Source organism: Apteryx mantelli, chromosome 5 (genome assembly GCF_036417845.1).
Source record: "Apteryx mantelli isolate bAptMan1 chromosome 5, bAptMan1.hap1, whole genome shotgun sequence".
NCBI classification, from domain to species: Eukaryota; Metazoa; Chordata; class Aves; order Apterygiformes; family Apterygidae; genus Apteryx; species Apteryx mantelli.
The window spans coordinates 17794724-17814582 of record NC_089982.1 but is presented as its reverse complement, the minus strand read 5'-3'; the positions used below and the strand labels follow the sequence as shown (position 1 = coordinate 17814582).

The window sequence follows — 19859 nt, the reverse complement described above, 5'->3', positions numbered from 1 at the left end:
AAACTTTTTCTTTACTAAAGTGACACTACGTGTCTTCCTCATTGACTTCTTGGATCTTTTTGAGACTCGTCTGTGCTCTGTAGGAGAGCTGTACTTCTGTGACAGTGGCAAAAACAGCTGTCCCAGCTGCAAGAATTGAAAATAGTTGCTTTTTTTCTTGTATCTACACCAGGGCTCAAGAGTAAAGTTGTTGTTGTGACAGCTTTAGCTGCTTTAAATATTTACTGTTATTATGCTTTTATTGTGTAACAGTGAGACACTGTCTGTCAAACACCACGTGCACTTGCTGCCTGAAGGAATGACACAGCCTTAGGAATTTGTGGGGAGATTAAAAAAGAAAAAAGAAACTATGCTGGCTGGGAGGGCTAGGCTGAAATGTGTCTGCATCTTTAGTGGCTAAAGCTGGCTTGTGAAAATTCCCTTCTAGGCAAATGCTCACTGATGAAAAATGAGAGGTGCCTCTGACCATCCTCTTCCACCTTTCCCGTTCATGGATTACAGAAGACTTTTGCCTTCAAACCTCACTAATGTTGCTAAGGCTTATGCATGTTACTTGAGGGCTGAATTTGACCTTTAAAATTCTCAAAACCTCTTTTTGCTGTTTTTTTTTTTGTTTGCCTTGTTACAGGGTAACAAACAATAATTTCTTCTGTGCTTAAATTTGTAGCAAATGGGAATTCCCTGGTTGTGTTCACAACAACTGAAACTGAAGCTAGACTTGGAAACCGCAGAAACCTGAAATACTGACCCTACTGTATTCAGGTATGCTTAGACTTGGGGGTTAATGAAGTGACAAAAGCAGCGAACAGAAGTTACTTAGGATTTCGGGCAATCCTAAACTACTCTGGGTTGCAAGTTGTGAAGTATAACACCATACAAGGTATAGACATGTAATACATGAACATACACGGAGAGAGCACTCCTTTCTTTCCGGAGAATTACAACTCTGTTTTTTTATAGCTTCCACAATGAGGGTTTGACACTGCTGTTATAGTGGTACATAAGTTTCTTCCAGGCAAAGGATAAGGTGTCCTTGAGGTAACTTTCTGCCTTTCCTTTTTGTAAAGTTCCAGTTCCCTTAGTTTCTTACCACCGACCTCAACTCTCGACCCTTCCCAGGTCCCTTCCTGCTGGAGCAAAGGAGCCACCGGGAAACCTGCCTCTCACTTGGCAGCACAGAGAGCACCCGGATCCTGCTCGGAGGTCTGTGAGGACTGACCCCAGAAAGGTTACTCTGTCTGCACCACTACAGAAACAAACAACAGAAACGTCAGAAAAGACACCAGGTACCAACCGACACGAAGAAGCTTCTTAGCTGCTTTGTATTCTCTCTTCAATTTATATTTTGGTTCTTTGGGAATGATTGCCAGGGGATACATTGACTACCAGGCTTTACAGGAATATATATATTTTGGGGAGGGAGCCTCTAAAGAGAAAGCATCTGTTAAAATAACAGCTTATATACATGCTTAAATGTCCAGGTAATTCTCTCCACCCTGTTTCCATATGGCCAGGTAAATCTAAAATATCACAGCTCCTCTCTTGTAAAGTCTAACAGTCTTGTGTCTCTCAGTCTCCAGATACTGCATTTTGAGATCTGGGAGGCGTTGTGCATTCCAAGGCTTTTGCTGTGGCTCAAATAGGATAAGAGAAGCGTTTGTCTGGAATACAAAGTTATGTTACCACCTAGTACAGTAGTCGCTGAATACTTATAACTTTATAGCAATACATCTGGTGTTGCAGAATTTCTGGGAGTTTTTCTAATGGAAATGGTAGGTTTCCCCAAAGAACAGATAATTTCCTGAAAAATTTTCATCAGTCCATTTAAAATAGCATTTTAATCAGCCTGAAGCTATATGTGGATACCAAGTCACAAGACTCAGTCATTATTATAAAATCCTGATACTGTCCTTTTGGATTATTTTTATTTTGTTACTTGCTCGACACAGTTCTTGGCACAATAATTTGCAAAAACTGAGGAAATAACATGACCCTCAAGGCTCATAAGACTGAGCATCAAATTCTCTCTTCCCCCTTTCCCTCCAAATTTTTGTCACATTAAAATGTAGTTTAGGGAGAAACATCTATTCATACTTAAGGATTTCTGACTTAAAGCAGCTTTCACTGTTTCCTAACTAAAGTTGAAGTGCAAGCATCTCCAAAGCACCTGCAAAGCACAGAATCAGACTACTGAGAGCTTGAGGGGAGGCTTGCTCCGAACAACCCCAGCGCCTAAAGGTAGCAGTGAATAACATGTAACTAAAAAAAAATTGTGATCTCTGTGTGTGATCTCCTTTTTTGGGCCAACAGTAAGTTTACCAGCTTTTTAAGAATGTTTCCACAAAGCTCAGACAAGCAGGGTGGGGTAAATCTATTTAAGCTACTACTTAATCTGAAAGTTAAAATATTCTCTTATACCCTCTGCCTGTTGCATATGCAACCTTTTTTTCCTTTATGTGTATGAAATGGGGCAAACTTTTTTACATCCTCCTGCATGGTCACGTGCTCATTTAAATTCTGGTGTATGTCACTATGTGAATGCAGAGTTTTATATTCACTAACCATACTTTTTTTCCTTTACTGAGGCTGCATAAATGCAACAGAGACTTTTGTGTTCATGGGTATCATTTACCTTATGCAGCTTATTAAACAAAGCACAATTTCCTTGTGAACATAATTCTTGTAATCACTTTAATGCAGTAGCAGATAATTAGTGCTGATTTACATTTTTTTGATTTATACAGTTTGACTTATAGAAATTAACTTTACTTTGAACATAATTGTTTGAACTAGTAATGGAGTAATATTATTCCTAGGAAAGACAAATTTACATACATAAATTTATACAAAAATGTCTTAAAATGAAAACTAAAAACTAAGTTCTATGTATCATAACTTCATAATTCCCTTGTGATTTTCCATAATATCCCTCTTGTGTGCATTAATATCTGCTTTTAAACAACTGTCTCATTTCAGTATCTCAGCCAGTGGTACTTTTCTAAAGCATTATGGAAAAACTGAAATGAGTTTAAAAACAATTAACTAAAGCACACAGTGTATATGTGTCCTGAGCTGTCATCTGGAGAAAATAATTGGCAAGGAAAAATGTAAAAATTCAGTGCTGACTTTACAAGAAATTTTACTAATTTGCTTTAGTGATACTGGACTTCTTCCATAGTTGGCCCAGGTAAGCATTTCCAAGACAGGGGAAGTGCAGCAATGATAGCATGGCCACATCATAGCCGTACGCCGTGGAGCCTGAGCCTAAGTCAAGGTGCAGTCTGGAGATGTACGGGAGGCCTGAAAGAGGAAACCAATGCGCAGCTGGCTGAAGAAATGCACTGTAAAAAAATAATGAAAAACGCCTATTACTGAAAAGGCTGTTGGTGTTTGTTTAGGATAAGATCAAACACAGTATTTCTTAAAAATGAGCAACAGAGACTCAAGAGCACTGCCTGTTCCTTCAGATCCACCTGCTGGATACTAACTGCAGTCCTCCTCTCCCCTTGCGGGAAGACAGCATGATGTACATATAGGCATGAGCAACATAGCTAGGAAGAACTTAGCACTGGAGTTGGAGGCTCAAGCACTTGGAGACCCTGCATGTTAGCAATAGATGCTAATTTTCTGAATGTTTTATCTGCAATTTTCAGAAGTAATCATATGCTCAAAAAATTCCCTGCAACTAGCCAGCAAAAATGCACCAGTATGAACCGATACTGGGCTGTCTTCAGATGTTTTTTTCCCTCAAAAAAAAAAAAAAAAAAAAAAGGCACAGGAAAGGGTCAGGTCTCCTCTGTGTACACCACTTCATAGCTGTGTAGGCTGCTGAATGTATTTCATCACTTTGAGAAAGACCATTAGAGCCTTTTTTAAATAGACTTCTGTTGGGTTTGTACTGAAAGTATAAATTTCAGAGATGCAGTTTATAGGAGATTTTAGAATTGCACCTTAAATTGTTTTCCAGTGGATGCATGTTAAATGAATAGTCCTCTTCCAACTCTGTTATCTTTCTGTTAATATGAGCTCTCCGTAAGTGGGGTAAAGGGGAGGAGAGAGAGAGGAAAAAAAAAAAACCCAACCCCAAACAAACAAGGGCTCTTCCACTACTTTACAGCTGTGGCACATGGCCCTCTCCATAAACTCTGCTTTTCAAATACTAGTATCTCTAATACAACAGTAGTCAGGCCTCCAAATCAACTTCAAGACAGAGAACAGCAAAAAAGCTATGCAGAGATCATATTTTGGGAAAGAGGGGATTGTCCGAGTTTGACATGGATAATTCTCAAACAGAATTGGTTGAATTTGCTGGATAAATTGTATTTTGCAAGTTCTCCCACATCTAATTCGCTCTCTCACCCACATAATGATTTTCTAAAAGTGACAGAGATCATCTATTCTAATCCCAGGGGCAATTCCCCTCCCCCCCCCAGTTAAATGACTCATCCTGCTTCAGCAGTCTGCAATTTATAACCATCACTGCTATTACTAACTTTTTCATCATAATAGCTTTCTCCAGCTACAGATCTTTTGACATTCAAAGCTTTTTTACCCATTTGGTGTAGGTGATTTGAGCTCTGCTGAAGGAAAGAGTTCTGCTAGCAACCCTGTGGAGGAGCTGAGGTGCATCCTGAAGGGGGAGGCACAATTTTTCATTTTCAGGTCATGCCATAAGCCTTCCCCCCCCCCCCCCCCCGAGAAGTTTGAGGGAGGGGGAACCTGAACAAGTGGTTTAGAGGGTAAGGACCAGGAAAAGAGGTACCTGTTTTACGGAAACCTAATACCATTGAGGGATGCTGTGACGAACACTGAGCCTACACCTCATCCCCTTTTGGTCCTCACTGGTTTGGTGTGTGTCTCCAAGGGGTAAAGCTGGTCTGTTGCAAAGCAGGAAGCAGGTCTCAAGAGAAAAGATATAGGACAGGCCTCACTGAAAGTATAATTTTTGTTTTAAGACTGCAGATTTAGTCTAGATCTAAATCCATATATAATTAAACTAACTTAGTATTTTCATTTCTTTTCCCAGAGATGCCTTCACTTTCCTGTCAATCATCTGTGGGGTCATTTTTGCAGCTGGAGTGAATTAATCTTGATGCTGAAGGCAAGGCCCTTTCCTTGCTGTGCTGTAATGACTTCCATCAACTTCACAGGAGCTGGAAGGAAGGTGGAGGAGAAAAAGAAAGCACAACATAAGAGCTAACACTTATGTCTTCAGCCTCATGCAGTAGGCAGCTGAAGGTCTGTGGAAGTCTTCCTCTGCATGTAGGTAAGCACTGACTCCTCCAATTTAGTTGAGTATTTGCACGTAAGTAACAGGCTGAGTAATGCACAGCTGATGAGACTGCGACACTGAGGCCTCAATCCCAGAAGAGACACAAAATGATTAGACAAGCAACTACAGCAAGCTAACTGAAAAACAGCTAAAAGTTGTAATCGCATGGAGAGAGAGACCTACTTTAAACTACATCTTTAGTAAGGTGTAGAGCTAGGCCTTAAAAATGTAAGCTGACAAAAAGAAAAGTGTTTTTTTGTTTGTTTGTTTTTTTTTAAATAGGTTTCTGCATATGTTCCTTTTCTGGGCAAGATGGTAGGGAGAAGCAAAAAAACACCTTTCTCCCTCTGGTGCCCATTTCTTATCCAAAACAAGGGAAAAAGCAGACCGGAAGGAAAACCTTTTAGGTGGTGCACCACTGGCTGTGACCTGGGAAAGAAGGCCTGCAGAGCAAGCAGCAGGAGTTGAAATGTTTTTGTAGCAGATACTAACTTTCTACAGTCTTGTCCTGGTAAGACACTTGCAAGCAAGTTCTCCAAACTCACCTTAGGCCTCTGGCAGTGGAAATGAGATACTGAATTTATATTCTGTATTAAAAAAATCCCATTGTACCTGTGGAACCCAAATAGAAATGCTGTTGTTTGTGTTGGAAGAGAGTCATACTCAGGTATTCTCCCTGTCCTGGTCGTGTTGCCATTCCCTAAAACATAATCTCAGCTGAAAGACAGATTTCTTGTGACTTTTTTCTTGTTTCTCTTCCACTGTCATTTCCTGTGCGCAGGCACTTTCTTTATCCTTCCCTTTTCCTTTTGCCATACCACAATTCTCTGCTCTTTTTTGCCCTGGTAGAAATGGTAGCAAAATATTAAGGAAACCGAGCAACAGCTCAGTCCTGCGGCACACTTGGGCACTGTACTCCAGCGGGCAGCAGGGCAGTGGCTCCAGTGAATGCACTTCTCACAGGAAGCAACTACCCTCCCCTTCATACAGAAGGGTGGCATAGAGGACCTTACTGAAGACCATCCATTTTCAGTACCTTAACAGTATAACACATCATTCCCAGGCCTGGAGAAATTGGAGAAGCAAATTGAGTCACCTTGCAAAATAACCGTTGACTAACAGGGCCTTTCTTACATTTGTCTTTAAAGATATGTTGCATCATTTTGTCATTGTAAACTAATGTTATTTAGTCCCTTTCACAACTCTAATAATGTAAATTGCAAATGCTATTCATATTTTAAAATGTAAACTTTAATTTCAAAAGTTTCAGTATCCCTATCAGGTCCTAAACTCATCTGAAGGAAAGGAAACTGAAGAAGAAAATCTAACTCTGGCTTTTGGAGCTGCTCAGCACAGACTGTTCTTGCAGACACCAATGAATTGAGAAATTCAGCACCTATGAAACCCAGGGTATGTGAAATTTATTAATGATTTCAAGAAAAAGATTTGCATGTGTACTAACAGGATGCAGACTTCCTTGTTGTGGGCCTTAAGCTTTTAATGGTGATCATTCTGCTGTGAATAGGAAAGGTTCCATGACTTCCATCATTTTCAGAGGGATTCAAAATAAGAAATTTCTAGGTGATTATTTACTGTACCCTATGTTCACAATGACTGTAAGATAACTGATGAAGTCTACAACCTCCACTGATGATCTAAGTGCTGCTCCTAGTAACCTTGTTCTCAGCACAGAGATTGAAAATGATATAAAAGACTGATTAAAAAAAGACAATGGATGCTGTAAAACAGATTTATTTACTTCTATCTCCTAGCAGCAAGCTTAATGATTACATTTCATTGAAAGCTAGACTTAAATAGCTTTAAAAATGCTATGCAAAATACAAGAGAGCACACAGGTAGTAAATAGTAATAAAACAAACTACTAAAGATCTTGTTAAATGTCCAAAAGTAAAAAGGTCACAATTGCTACCAGAATCATCAGAAAATTCTGCTTTTCTTGGAGACAGTACCATCACCTGTAGTATTTCTAGCACTTAAAGGACCATTGGTCTCTGTTAATGCTTGCACCTATACCTTTCAAATTTATTTCAATATTCAGTATATTGTGTGTGTGTTCAGTATGTAGGACTACTCTCTAAAAGCGCCTTCAGTTGCACAAGCTTAATTAGTTGTAATGACTAATGGGAACCTTCTTCAACTGCACCCACAAGTCAGTTGAGTTTCACATGGCATGCAAATCTGCCCCTACAGGAACAAGAATAGACTGAAACCTGACAAAAAATAAACTTGAATATAAACCGGAATGTATGACAGTTATGTTTATCTATCTTGTGAAATCGGACCTCTGATACACTTGATACACACTTCTGTTCTACTGTTAAGAGAACACACTCTGACAGAAAGCACTTTCACAAGCACTGGTTTCCATGACAAATAATAATGTCTCTGTGTGCATTTGTGTGCATGCTCTTACCTCTGTTAATTAGGCATCTGTTCCTTGTCTGTTGGGTTTCTAGTTGGAGACTAGAAAGAAATAGATGCAATTAATACATAGTCATGTATATATCAATGATAAATTAGGCCAGTAAGGAATGCCTTTCAAAGTTGAATAATCCACATAATACCTACCCAGTGTGAGTCACTTTTTATGTTTTCCTTCAAATGTGAATACAGCACGTGTCCCTGAGAGCAGGGTAACAACAGAACGTCCACAACAGCGTTGCGTTAGAGAATGGCACGAGGTGGATTTTGTATGAATGGAGCTTACTTTTAACAGCAGGTCAGTCCTCTCTTGCTGGTGTCAGGGTGCGCATTTGTGAGGATAAAGCAAAGTAGGAGGGGCTAGGAAATACATGCAATACTTAGTTGTCTCTGAGTTCCTCAAGCAACAGTTTGGCTGTGGGCTGGCCTCATGAAGGCCTGATACTGTAACAAACAGGAAGGAAACTGTGGGGGTTTGGGTGTTATTTTTTTCCCCCTTGATTTTAAATGTCAGTCTGAAGTGAAGCTACAAAATACTTAAGAAACTGGAAATAAGGCTAAACAGGCTAAAAGATGTAGCATTAAAAGTCCAAGGGCCATTGCCTTCAACAAACAACAAAAATATATTTTCAAGACTGACAGTCCTGATGATTGACATGCCTACTGGTCATAAAGAAAAAAACCTGTTCTATGACTTCAGTGGTATTTAACTAACTTTATCACTTTCCAGTGGCATATACAAAAGTCTGTCTATGCTTGATGATCCTGCATTTCTTCACCCTGGCTAACAGGGTGGAGTAAAGAAGTTTGAGTTCCTGTGGATACAAATATCAAAATTGGGGTCTGTGTTTGTTCATCTTCCCTACTGGTCTATCGGAGACAACGGAAATTGGTAAACAAACAAACAGTCTCAAAATTAAGAGCTGTTTTTCAGTGTTCAGTGTTTCAGTGTTCTACTTAGATACTACCTGCAAGCTGCAGTGGCATCAGCTGATGAATAAGCAATCTGCTAGCAACTTGGAATAAAAACAAGGTGCTGATGACGGCTGAGGACTGAAGCCAGCTATTTGGGACAGTGATCCTAATCAATAAACTGGCAGTTTGTGAAAGTTGCTTAGTGCTCTTCTGAGTATTTTTTGGATGGAGCTGAGGAAGAGATTTGGTCTTTGGCAGCTGGTTGGGCAAACTTAATTAAACTAAATCTGCTTTATTGTCATAGGCTTCTCCAGATTTGGAGATCAAAATTTGGAAGAAGAAATTCTGTTGAGGCTGCCTTTGCTGCAGTGGATGACCTGGCTGTATACAGTGCTTTACAGGAGTGGGTCACTATTAAACAGTCCACTGCAATAGGTGGTAAAGTTATGATTGTTCTTGCATATGAAGGCCACTTTCAGAAGCAGAAAGAAAGCAGTAATGACTAAACTTGTAAGTACCTATTGATTATCAGCTGATAGCTATGAAATAAATGGTTTTGGCTCATTTCCCTGTGAAAACTCACTGGAAAAAGCCCTTTTCCACAGCAGGCCACCTACCTTGCCAGTCTCACCAAAAGTGCCAAGAATGGAACAGATGCAAAGACTGATTTGCCAGTTTGCTCCAAAGGTGTATTTGTCACTGGAGGACAATTAAGAGTTCCCAAGACCTATCTTCACTTATAACTATTATGTAACTGATGACATTATGAAAAAGATCAGGCCTAATACTTGCTTAATACAGTATTAGTCTTTCGAAGCCCACCTGAGCTGCAGTTTGTCTTCTGTGACCCCTATCTTGCTCATTACCAGGCAATGAAGCAGTGCCACCGGCTAGTCTAGTCTTGCTGCTACGCTGAGAGTGGGAAATGGAGTATCGGTTACTCCCAGTTTTGAGGCGTCTGATGCTCTGCAAATGATATCCCTGAAATGGGACCAAGGCCCAGGTTCTACAGAGATCAGCTACAAGGAGATAACAAACTGCAGGCAATTTGAACTGTCTTATGTAGTTTCTGCAATCTTGCACTTATTTTTAGACTGTGGATGACTAAATCTGTGAGATGTGACACATAAGGCGCCATAACTAACTGCAATAAAAGCCAGATTTTTAAAATGCTTAGTCCCACCTTCAGAAGCAACTAAGTGAAATTCACATAGGTATTCAAATGTCTAAAGATGCAGATAGGCATCTAATAGTTTTCAAAAAAGTGTTTAGATGCTAGAAAGTATGGATGCATGTGAAAGCCCCACAGTCCCTAAGACTTTATAGGAAACTTGCCTAGTCATGCTTAAATAAATTTTGTCTAAGCTGCAGACAGTAGTTCTGCTGGTGGCCATGCACAAACCTATGCGAGTCTTGAGCCTTACCTTATGCTTAAGGGTACGGGCGAGAAATGAGCTACCTCAGAATAAGCTGAGGTGTGACCATTTGTACGTGCATCCTGCCCTGGTGGGACCCCCCAGCAGCACGCATCTGCCTTACTGTGAGAGCACAGGCTGCCTTCTGGCTGTCCTGGTTTGGAAATTTGTTTCCCAGAGGAGACCTGCAGCCGAGGACTTCAGATGCTAGAGATGCACCTTGTCAGTCTAACTGTTTCAATCCTTTTGTTCTTTCTAGTCTTCCTCTAGTTCAGTACTATAGCAGTTTCAGAAAAGATGTCAACAAAACTTTAAACACCCTAAAAAGTCTGGGTCAGTCATATTTGAAAATGAAGCTTTGGTCCCCAAATCATTTATATATTTCCATGAAATTTTACCAAAGTTATTTTTTCTGTTCTGTTAGCTGACTTCCCTTAATATCTTACCTTTTTTTCTGAGAAGAAAAGTATTGGTGTCTACGGATAAGACCATCCGTATATTCTGTAGTAATGATATTCAAAGTATTGTCTGCATCTGTACTTTCTGCACCATTCTACACACCTAGTCCTTTTTCATTTGTTCTTAAAATAGGCTTTTGTAGATACTTTACTCCAGGAGGAACAGAACTTTCTTTTTGCCTTGTAAGTGCAGATTTTTCTTTTCTTTTTCTTTTTTCTTTTTTGGTTATTCAGTCCTATATTAAACTGTCACAAAATGAGATGTGAACTTCAAGATAGTATCAAATGTTATAATGGAAGACTGAACTGAGTGCTACTCTCATTAATAACTCTCATTAGAGTGGAAGCAAGATCTAACTTACTTACCAGGAAACTAAAAATCATGTTCCTTACTCATTATAGCATATATTTTCTTTCCTCATTAAAATAAAAATGAAATTACTTTTCTAACAGGATTCTGATGTGATCTCTTTGAATCCTAAGTGAAGACTTACTTCAAAGAGGATCTCTGAAAAAGGATATCCAAAACTTAACTTCAACTGTGAAACCTGCAGAGAGAGGCCCATCTTTTTAAAGGTATGGCTGGTGAGTCTGTTTACAGATGTAAAAGAACTCAAATCCATTAAACGAATCAGAGGATTGCCAACATTCATACATACCGCTTTATTAAATGGCATGTAGTATAACAGGTCTCTAAAATGAATGCTCTCTGGTCTGCTTTCCTTATGAACTACAGAAAGAAGAAAAAAATGCAATTGTCACTTTTGCTTCAGGAAGTTTGTCTGGATTTAGGTATTGCTCTTCTGAGGTCTTGTTTACTCTTGCCATTAGTGTGCCTCCATCCCCAGGGGAAGTTTTATCTTTTAAAAGTTCTTATTTTCAGTAACTTAAATCTTTGATAATGAGTGCACTGTTCGGTAGGCCAGGGGCCTCCACGATGATTCTTCTCATTGTATTTCTACAGTGCAAAGCGGCTGGTTTAAATGCATCACGAGATATAAGGTAACGTAACAAAGGGCAGAGAGGCTGGGATCAGAAGGGAACATAGTGATCATTATCTGAGTTACTGGAGAACACAAAAGCCTCACTGTTTCACAAAATTTAAAATTCTCTTGTTGATGCTACATTTCTGTTGACCTGGCTGGTATGATTCCTTAACTGGACTCTGGAGCTAGAGGAGAGCTACAGAGCCAGGACTGATGTGGTCTTAGGAAAAAAATCCTACAGACAAACCCTGCAGCCAGATTCTTGCTTTCCAAGAAACACCCTCGCATCATTGCGAGCTCTGCCTTGCTTATAGCAAACTGACTCTTAGGAGCACTGGCCACGCAGGACAGGGCAGGATCTCCGCCTGTTCGCCTGCTCAGGATGCTGCACCTCTACCAGCTACAGAGGATTGTGAGGCTCAAATATAAATAACCTAGAATTCCTCTTAAAGGAAGGACTCAGTGATGACAAACACATTTCTGCACAGGACTTGGTCATAGGGGATATGTGGGGAGAGGTGGGGGAGGCAAGGCTAAAGCACTTACTTACTTAAACAAACCCACCAACCACCCACCAGCTATTAACACTTACCTTTTGGGTAAGTGGCGATTTTGCCCATTGGAAGGGGCTGGGGAATCCACTGTTGCAATTATTTCTGTCACTTTCTTACCTTACATGGAAGCACATGCTTGCTTTTTAAATGTGTTTCAAAAAGAACATAGGAATTTCTCCATTCATATTCAGTTTTGTTCCAAAAATAGTGGAGTCTAAATTGCATGCATTTGTATGCTAAGTAGAACCTTAAAGCCAAACCTTAGAACAACTGCCCTTATGTCTATCAAAAATAGTTCAGAGGGTATTACTATTTGATTGTAATGGATGGTATTAGTGTTTAGGTATGCCTTTTATCTGGTAATTCAGTCACTGATACAGCTAAAAGATATTTCAAAAAATTTTCAGTAAAGAGCTACTGATCGAATGCTACATAAATGCAGGTCTACATAAATGCAACACTGTCTAATGGAATAACGGAAGCAGTACTATGGATTATTTTCCCCTCTCTTATGGTGTGGAAATAACACACTTAGGTGATAATTATAAATAGAAATTTATATTGATGGTACTAAGTCCAATGTGGAAAAGAAATACTATATTTCATTTCCAAGAACTTGTATGTACTGATGTTTACAGAAATCTTGGGTCCAAAGTCAAGACTAACACAATATTTTCATAATAACAAGAGAAAATCATTTATAGAAATGCAGGTGATTTGTACTGATGAAGGTATTCAGTCCCAGAAGGGAAAAAGCATCTTAAATGACCAATTGTACAGCTTTTATTAATGAATCACACTACTAAATTGCTGTAGCAGTGGAAAGTTTATCAAGAATTTACAAGTGCAAACTGACAGCTAGTTTACAAACAAAATATTGAATTAATCAATTAAATTGTTCTAAATAAATGATTTATTCTAATTATAACAAAGCAGTAGAAAACAGCAACTACAGAAAAGCTGAGCCATGGAGAATTGATAAATTTTCTGCCCCATTAACTCTCACTGAGCTCATCTTTTGGGATGAAATCCTGACACTGCTGAAGGCCTGATTTTACACAGACACACACACTCTTAGATGTGGCAAGACATAGAAAATGCTCTTTACAAATCCAATTCCTGATCCAAAGGTCTGCTTATACTCTGCAACAGGCTGTTGCAGTATCTTTATTTACAGTTCAAGTCTTCAGTGTTTTGAAAGGGAAACCAAGTGTAACTCACCATTCAGATTGTCCTTTTCTAGTCTGTTTCCAATGTTGTTTTCTCTAAGGTTGCGTACTCTTTCCTTTAAGTTAAAAAGCAAGCATAAAAGCAGCAGAAGTCAGTAATGAAGGTTTACTGTAGAAATAATAAATGAATAAATACAAAATGCTGGATTCTTTAGCATTCTGAATACCAAGCTTCTCTATCCAGGAAAATAATTAAAAAAGACTATTTTTTTTAAATGAGATTTTTTTAATATCTTAAAAGGGATTTTAAAAATATCTATACTGCTTTACAGATTGATCTTATTTTTACCATTTATATACCTCAGAAGCCTTGTGGAGTTTTTCGCATCAGAAAGTTATGTTGATTCTGGAATTAGACTACAGAGACACTTATACTGAGACTGATTTTAGGGTTTTTCTCTTTGAGGATAGGAAACCACTGAGTTTTGGAGGTCTTCATTTTTCACTTTGGACAAGTGATTTTTAACTCAAAATTCCAGTGAAGACTAAACTACTGCCATGATAGTATGAAGTAAATTAACTAAGTAAGTTCATAATGGGAGTAACAGTGAAAGACTTTTCTAAGGTACAAAACCAAAGAAAAGTCAAAAATACAGTTCAGGATATAAATAACCACTAGAAAGTGGCTTTTTTCCTTAAGCAGTGAAAACAGGCCCTGTAAATCCTCCTTCAAACACAGATATCTTCTAGTTAACCAAGAAAAATGGCCGATGACTTAGTGCTGCTCTCTTGGCGCAAAGTAGGCGTCACCTTGCTCCACAAGCCAGTCAGTCCACTGCTGACGGAGCAGTGCCAGCACTTCCCAGCTGGGCACTTGGGCGCAGACAGCTTCAGGAAGCGGCAGCCACCACACGCACGTACTGCTGCCAAACAAGCAGCGCCGTGCTGCTGGTGTGCGGCCTGGAAACTGTGTGCCTCAGTCGCTCTGAGCTCTTGCGCTTCTGCTCTTAGTGTTTCACTGCGATGACAAAGCTAATGCATTTACTGAAGATAAATTGTAAACAAAAAGGGCATTTAACCTTTCCTTGTTATCAGCATCTGGTAGCTCTCCTATTCTGTAGAGCAGAACCAGACACTAACCATGGTTTTCCTCTTTCTATTAGATGTACTTACAGGACAATAAAAATATTTTTAATTTAATGCATGATCTAATGTAAAATAAAGGCATGACCTCTGCCTCCAATGGTCGTGTTAGAAGTAATTAACAAACCACCTCACCTTGTCTTTCTCCTTAGTCTCATCTAGCTTTGATGCAATTCTTTCAGTGACTCAGTGTGTGGGCTTTTGTAAATCCTGTTTTTGTGCACCTTAATTTACTCCATGTATTGAATAAAAGAGCTGAAGTGCATTTCTGAGAATTGTGAATTTCGCTAGGTAGCTTGAACACTTTCAGATAGGCCTAAATCATGATGTAGTCAATATATATTAACAATGTACATTTGAAGTAGTTATAGTTCCATTAGCTGGTAATGTTCAATAGCATGTTCAGTTTGCTCAGCTACAGAAGGTTTGTGGCTTCATAGAAGATGCACAGACCTAAGCAGTTTAGAACAAAAGTCTTTTAGCAGACCAACATGTTTACCTCAGGATTTTAACCAAATGCACCAGCACCTGAAGTTGGGCAAAATAAATTCAGCGAGACTCTCAGATCTTCAAATAACAATACAAACCTAACTCCAGTGGAAACAGGTACCTAAAAGCTTCAGTACCTTAAGCAGCAAGTTTGACAGGAGCTGATGGGCATGTAAATCATGGTGCTATAAATCATGACACTTATTTGAGACCTCACATATAGGGGTCAAAATGCAAGAGTGCATTTTTGGAACTTCTGATCAAGATTTGCACCAAGAAACATTAAACATTCAGTCTCATACCTGCTGAGCAGATTGCAGTCTGCTTTTTTCATTCTGCCATTGCTTAAATTTTTCAAGTGCTTCGTCCACAGAAATTGCCCCCTTTTTCACCTGTTTCTGCAAACGGATCAGATCTTCTTGTTCAGCTGCGATGGTGTGTTTCAAAGTGCTGTAAGTCACCATATCAGCATGGCCTCTGTGTGCTGCTATGAAACATAAACAGATAAAGGCAGAAAACATTAACTCTTTTCATTTCTTTTTCTTTATGATGCAAGTACTTTTTTCAAAAAAGGTGCACAGTGATTTTTATGAACCATTTTCAATTAAAATAGACCATCTTTAAGATGCGTTCTTTCTTTTTTTTTAATGGGAGAAATGCAATAAACCAATGAGCTATTCACCATCACTCCTTGGCAGCAGAGTAGCTTCTTTAACATTTCATTAATTGCCATTCTCTGATCCATACATTTCCAATTAGTGTCAGTTCATATAAAAATTTCCTTCTAGTGCTAAAGCTACAGTACTGACATTTTAAAGGAAGTCCTTGACATGTTAATGCACAAATTTCCACAGTGTCTTTTTCCCCTCCAGCTTTACGCATCACATTTCTCAACAGCTAGGGCTGAAATGTGTCTGGAAGCCATTATGTAGTTTCCCATGATTTTTTTTCAACTATAATCATTAGATACATCGCAGTGACAAGAACATGTTAGAACCTCTTTCTCTTACAAATTACAATGCAAGTGTATTGCAACTGAAGGGAAATAACAGGGATTTGGCACAGCTTGGTCCTAAGAGCCGTAGCACCATGTAGCTCCGGGATCCTGACACTGAAATGGCTGGTGTGGAAGACGCGAGCAGCCATGAACCAGGGCTTTCCCAGGCCTTGTATGAGGCGCTTGCAACAGTACATAAAGCACCGGCTTCAGGCTGTGTGGAGAATGCAGCTAGGTTGAACCTAAGACTTTGAGCCATCATTATTGATGGGGTTAGTTTCCCTGCCGGGTTATGCACAGGGAAGGTGTCTTTATTTTAAGTGAGGAAAGACTCTGCAAAGAGAAATACATTAAGAAAGCGAAAAAACAGCCACTTCTCCTACTTCCTCTTTTGGAGCATATGAAATACTAGCCTACACTGGGCATGAATCACTACTTTCTTGCATCACAGCTAATCATTTATGTCTTGACAGCAATGAACTAATGCTTTACATCTGACATAATTATTTGCAGATCAGATCAGTTTATGGAAAATTGCCTTTTTCATATCAGCAAAAGGATGGCATCCAGCAAAAGGATTTCCTCAGACCGTAAGAACTATTGTGTTTTAACTATATATATGTATATATAAATTTTGCAGAGGTATACTAGCAACACTCCATTATTATAGTAAGCTCTAGAAGGCTCTAAATTCCTTTCCTAAATGACTTAGCATTAATGAAAAGTGATGTCAGTAACACTGGAGTTTGCAGTGCCCTGGCATAGCACTAAATAGGCAATTGCATGCTGCTTTGTACACTTTAATCCTGATCTGCTACTTGTTATCGGAATACTGTTACTATTGTAATTTATTTTAGGGAACCATTAATGGAATTTACAGTAGCAACTTTTTGACATGTTACATCTCAAATGACAACTGGACTGCCACTGGTAATTCATTTTAAACAGATTTCAGGGCATCCAGCACAGACCTTTTGCTCCACTCACTACTGTTCTTCCATTGCTGGAATTAGTGCACAGCTCAGCCAGCCAGTAGTTCCTTTTCTTGATTTTAATCGTAGTAGAGAAAGCAAACCAAAAAGCATATAGTAACTCTGAGTCTACAAATCTTCTGCAAAAGACTAACTTTTATTTTTTTCTTATATCTGATCTCTTAATGCTGCAATAGCATTATGGATATAAATCATGTACAGAAAAACAAATGCTAAATCAGTCAAAATCAAGTTGCAGCAAAGCTCTACTAGTTGTACTGGAGAGCATCAAAGCAGTTAAAAGAGCCAAATTAAAATCTGTACCTTGCTTCCTGACATCGCAGCACATCTTGTTGTGGTCACTGGGTGTTCTAGCGGCCTTTTGCTGAAACACTGCAGCAAAATTAAGAATATAAGGAAGCTGGTGAAAATGGCGGTAAAAAATGTCACACATGCTGAAACAAGGAAGGAGTCTCTTGCAAATAGGCTAGAAGAAATTTCTTATTCTAGCTTAGGAGCACTTCTCAACCCACTTGTCAGTCTAATGGTAATTACCTGAAAAATTGTTCTGTTGTGCAGAATGGAAGGATTACTGATATTACAGACACCATGACAAGAAGCTTTGAAGAAAATAAAATAGACTTATCACATTAACATATTACTTGCTTGGAAAAAACAGCTAAACCTCTGAATTCTTCATATGGTACAGACACCTACTGTACCCTGCATCTTATTTTATGGGGGAAGCTAAGGCAGAAAAAGGAATTAACTGCGCAATAACACTAGGTGAGAATAATGACAATTACACGAATTACAAGAGCAATGCCAGAGTAAGAGTTTGTGCATATTTTTACCTACCTAGGTCGGGTACTGAGTACAGCAAACCCCGAGCGCTCACTCTGTCGGCCTACCTGATGCCCTTGCCACCACACCCTCTGTCGCTGGAGCTGCCTCACGCGCAGCCAGCTTGGCTATGCCCTCAAGTGCTGCAATCAAACTTGCGCAGGCAGCATACGTAAAACCCAGAACATCATAGAAATTGCTTCGTTTCTGACTTAACTACTGACATATGATTTTCCCTCCCGAGATTCTGTTCTGACTTTGGCTAAAAACTGATACTCTAAAATAATTCCTCACAGTGAAGTAATCTTACTGACATCACTGCAATGCAGCAAATGTGCCAGTTTAATGGAGCAAATACTTGTTTTGAGACGAAGGCCCAGTGCAGCGTAGCTGGGTTTAAGCTGCAGGGCAGGCACGTGCTGCACTGTACCCTGGAGTGCTGGCTTCTTGCTCACGCGGACCAGAGAGACCTGGCGGACTTTGGCTCCTTCCTGGTCTACCTGCTATGGCTGCCTTAGATGATGCATCAATTTCTATCAGGGAAACTTGTGAAACAGAGGATCAAGATCGCTCTGACATTTAAACTCTCTGCACCTGCTGCGCCTATTTTCATCTGTACTTGAAACAGTATCCTCTTTTTTAAAGTAACCAGAACACAGAGGTATTGCAGGCAGCCTGAATTTTACTGCATGAGGAGGAGGAGGAGGGATCCACTCAACAATGTCCCTGTTTGGGAAGTACTTCAATTGATAGGCTTTGAAATTTCTGCTGAGTTTTGCAATGTTGGAGTAATCAGAAATGGAATTACTCTTCCAGTTGTTTGAAGTGAAATTGTTAAAACCACTTTAAATGCTGCATCTTGCTGAAATGATTTCAGTTGGCAGCAAGTATTCACTGTGGGTGAAGTAAATGAAAACAAATTATTCCTGTTTCTGGAATGCCTGGAACGACGCATGCGCACACTGCTGTACGACTGCCACAGGTTTAGAGAAGACTCGAGTAATTTACTCTTTCATTTCCACATTCTAATTATGTCTATACTGCTGGAATGACAGACTTGGGGCATTTCGTACAGAGATATATTCTGTTCCTTCTTAGGTATGGAAGATAAAGTGAAAATTGCTTCAGTAAAGCAATATTAATATAGCAGTTCTTCTTTTAAATTTTAAAATACTGTGGTCCTTCCACTGAGGAAGGCTGTATATTTCCATGGCCTCTCTGGCACAGATAATCTGATTAAAAAGTTGCAGTACTTCTATTACACTTTTTTATTTAACAGGTACCTTCAATAATATCTGTATGATCAGAAAGAGAGTCCTTTAAAATTTGTGGTCACATTGTGACTGATTAAAGTACCTGTACCTGTCAAAATCTATAAATTAAAAGTATATAATTTTTATCCATGATGTATCTACCTTCTTTCTCAATTTCTCAGAATTAAGCAAGGTTGAGAGAACTAATAAGTAATTCTACTTCATTCCCCCCGCTACAGGGCAGAGATGAAGTTCTCTGCATGCCCTAAATACATTTTTATGTCTTAGATAGTCAGATTGCTTTTCAGGCATGTAATGTAACCTCAATATTTCTCCAGTAAAGCAAACTCAGAGAGTGAAGAACTACTGCACTGTATTCCAGTAGGTCTGAAAACAGAAAACAACATTTTAAAAGTGGGGCAAAAGACAAATTTTGTGGCAAATACACAGAACTCTAGGAAAATCCCTAATGGGAGGCTTGAAAAGTAAAAGGGGGATCTAAGGAACTCTGAATTGCCTTTTTTATCTCAGTCAGACCTGTTACAGATGCAGTTTCAGGCTGCCTGCACATGTAGGTAAATAAGCTATGAGGCTTGAAATGTGGTTAATATTTTCATGGTTACCACTGCATATATAAGGACTAGAAACATGATATCTAAGTTGCTGGTACATAATTCTGTACTAAGAGGAACATCCTATACATTTCATGCAACTGCAAGAAACAGCAAAGAGTATACAGCATCTAGAAGGAGAATTTGTAGATCTTAACAATGGCTGCAGGCTGACAAAAAACAGGAATTTCATTTTCAGAATTAACTGAGGTTCTAACAGAAAGCTGTAATGGTAAGGAATTATAGGTGCACTATGATGTATCAAAATTGCTTAGTGATAAGTAAGTCAGTAAGAAGCTATATAGTTAAAAATACAGGCAATCAAAAGGTGGAAAATTTAC

The 19859-nt window shown here is 39.1% G+C and overlaps 1 protein-coding gene across 5 annotated transcripts in view; it reads right to left on the bottom strand.

Moving 5' to 3' along the window:
* Positions 1-2677: 2677 nt before the first annotated feature.
* Positions 2678-19859, bottom strand: part of BANK1 (B cell scaffold protein with ankyrin repeats 1) — a 153292-nt gene continuing 136110 nt past the window's right edge. The window contains exons 12-18 of one of the 5 annotated variants that reach the window (XR_010884343.1): positions 17136-17204; positions 15146-15330; positions 13264-13327; positions 11162-11232; positions 7707-7756; positions 5002-5153; positions 2678-3341 (exon numbers count right to left, since the gene is read on the bottom strand). Coding sequence is in view for 4 of the 5 variants with exons in the window: in XM_067297561.1 (XP_067153662.1) it covers positions 7712-7756; positions 11162-11232; positions 13264-13327; positions 15146-15330; positions 17136-17204 (434 nt within the window). In the remaining variant the exon portion in view is untranslated. Of the gene's footprint in view, positions 3342-5001; positions 5154-7706; positions 7757-11161; positions 11233-13263; positions 13328-15145; positions 15331-17135; positions 17205-19859 lie in introns of those variants that run through there. The other 4 variants (XM_067297561.1, XM_067297563.1, XM_067297564.1 and 1 more) reach the window with 4 other exon arrangements.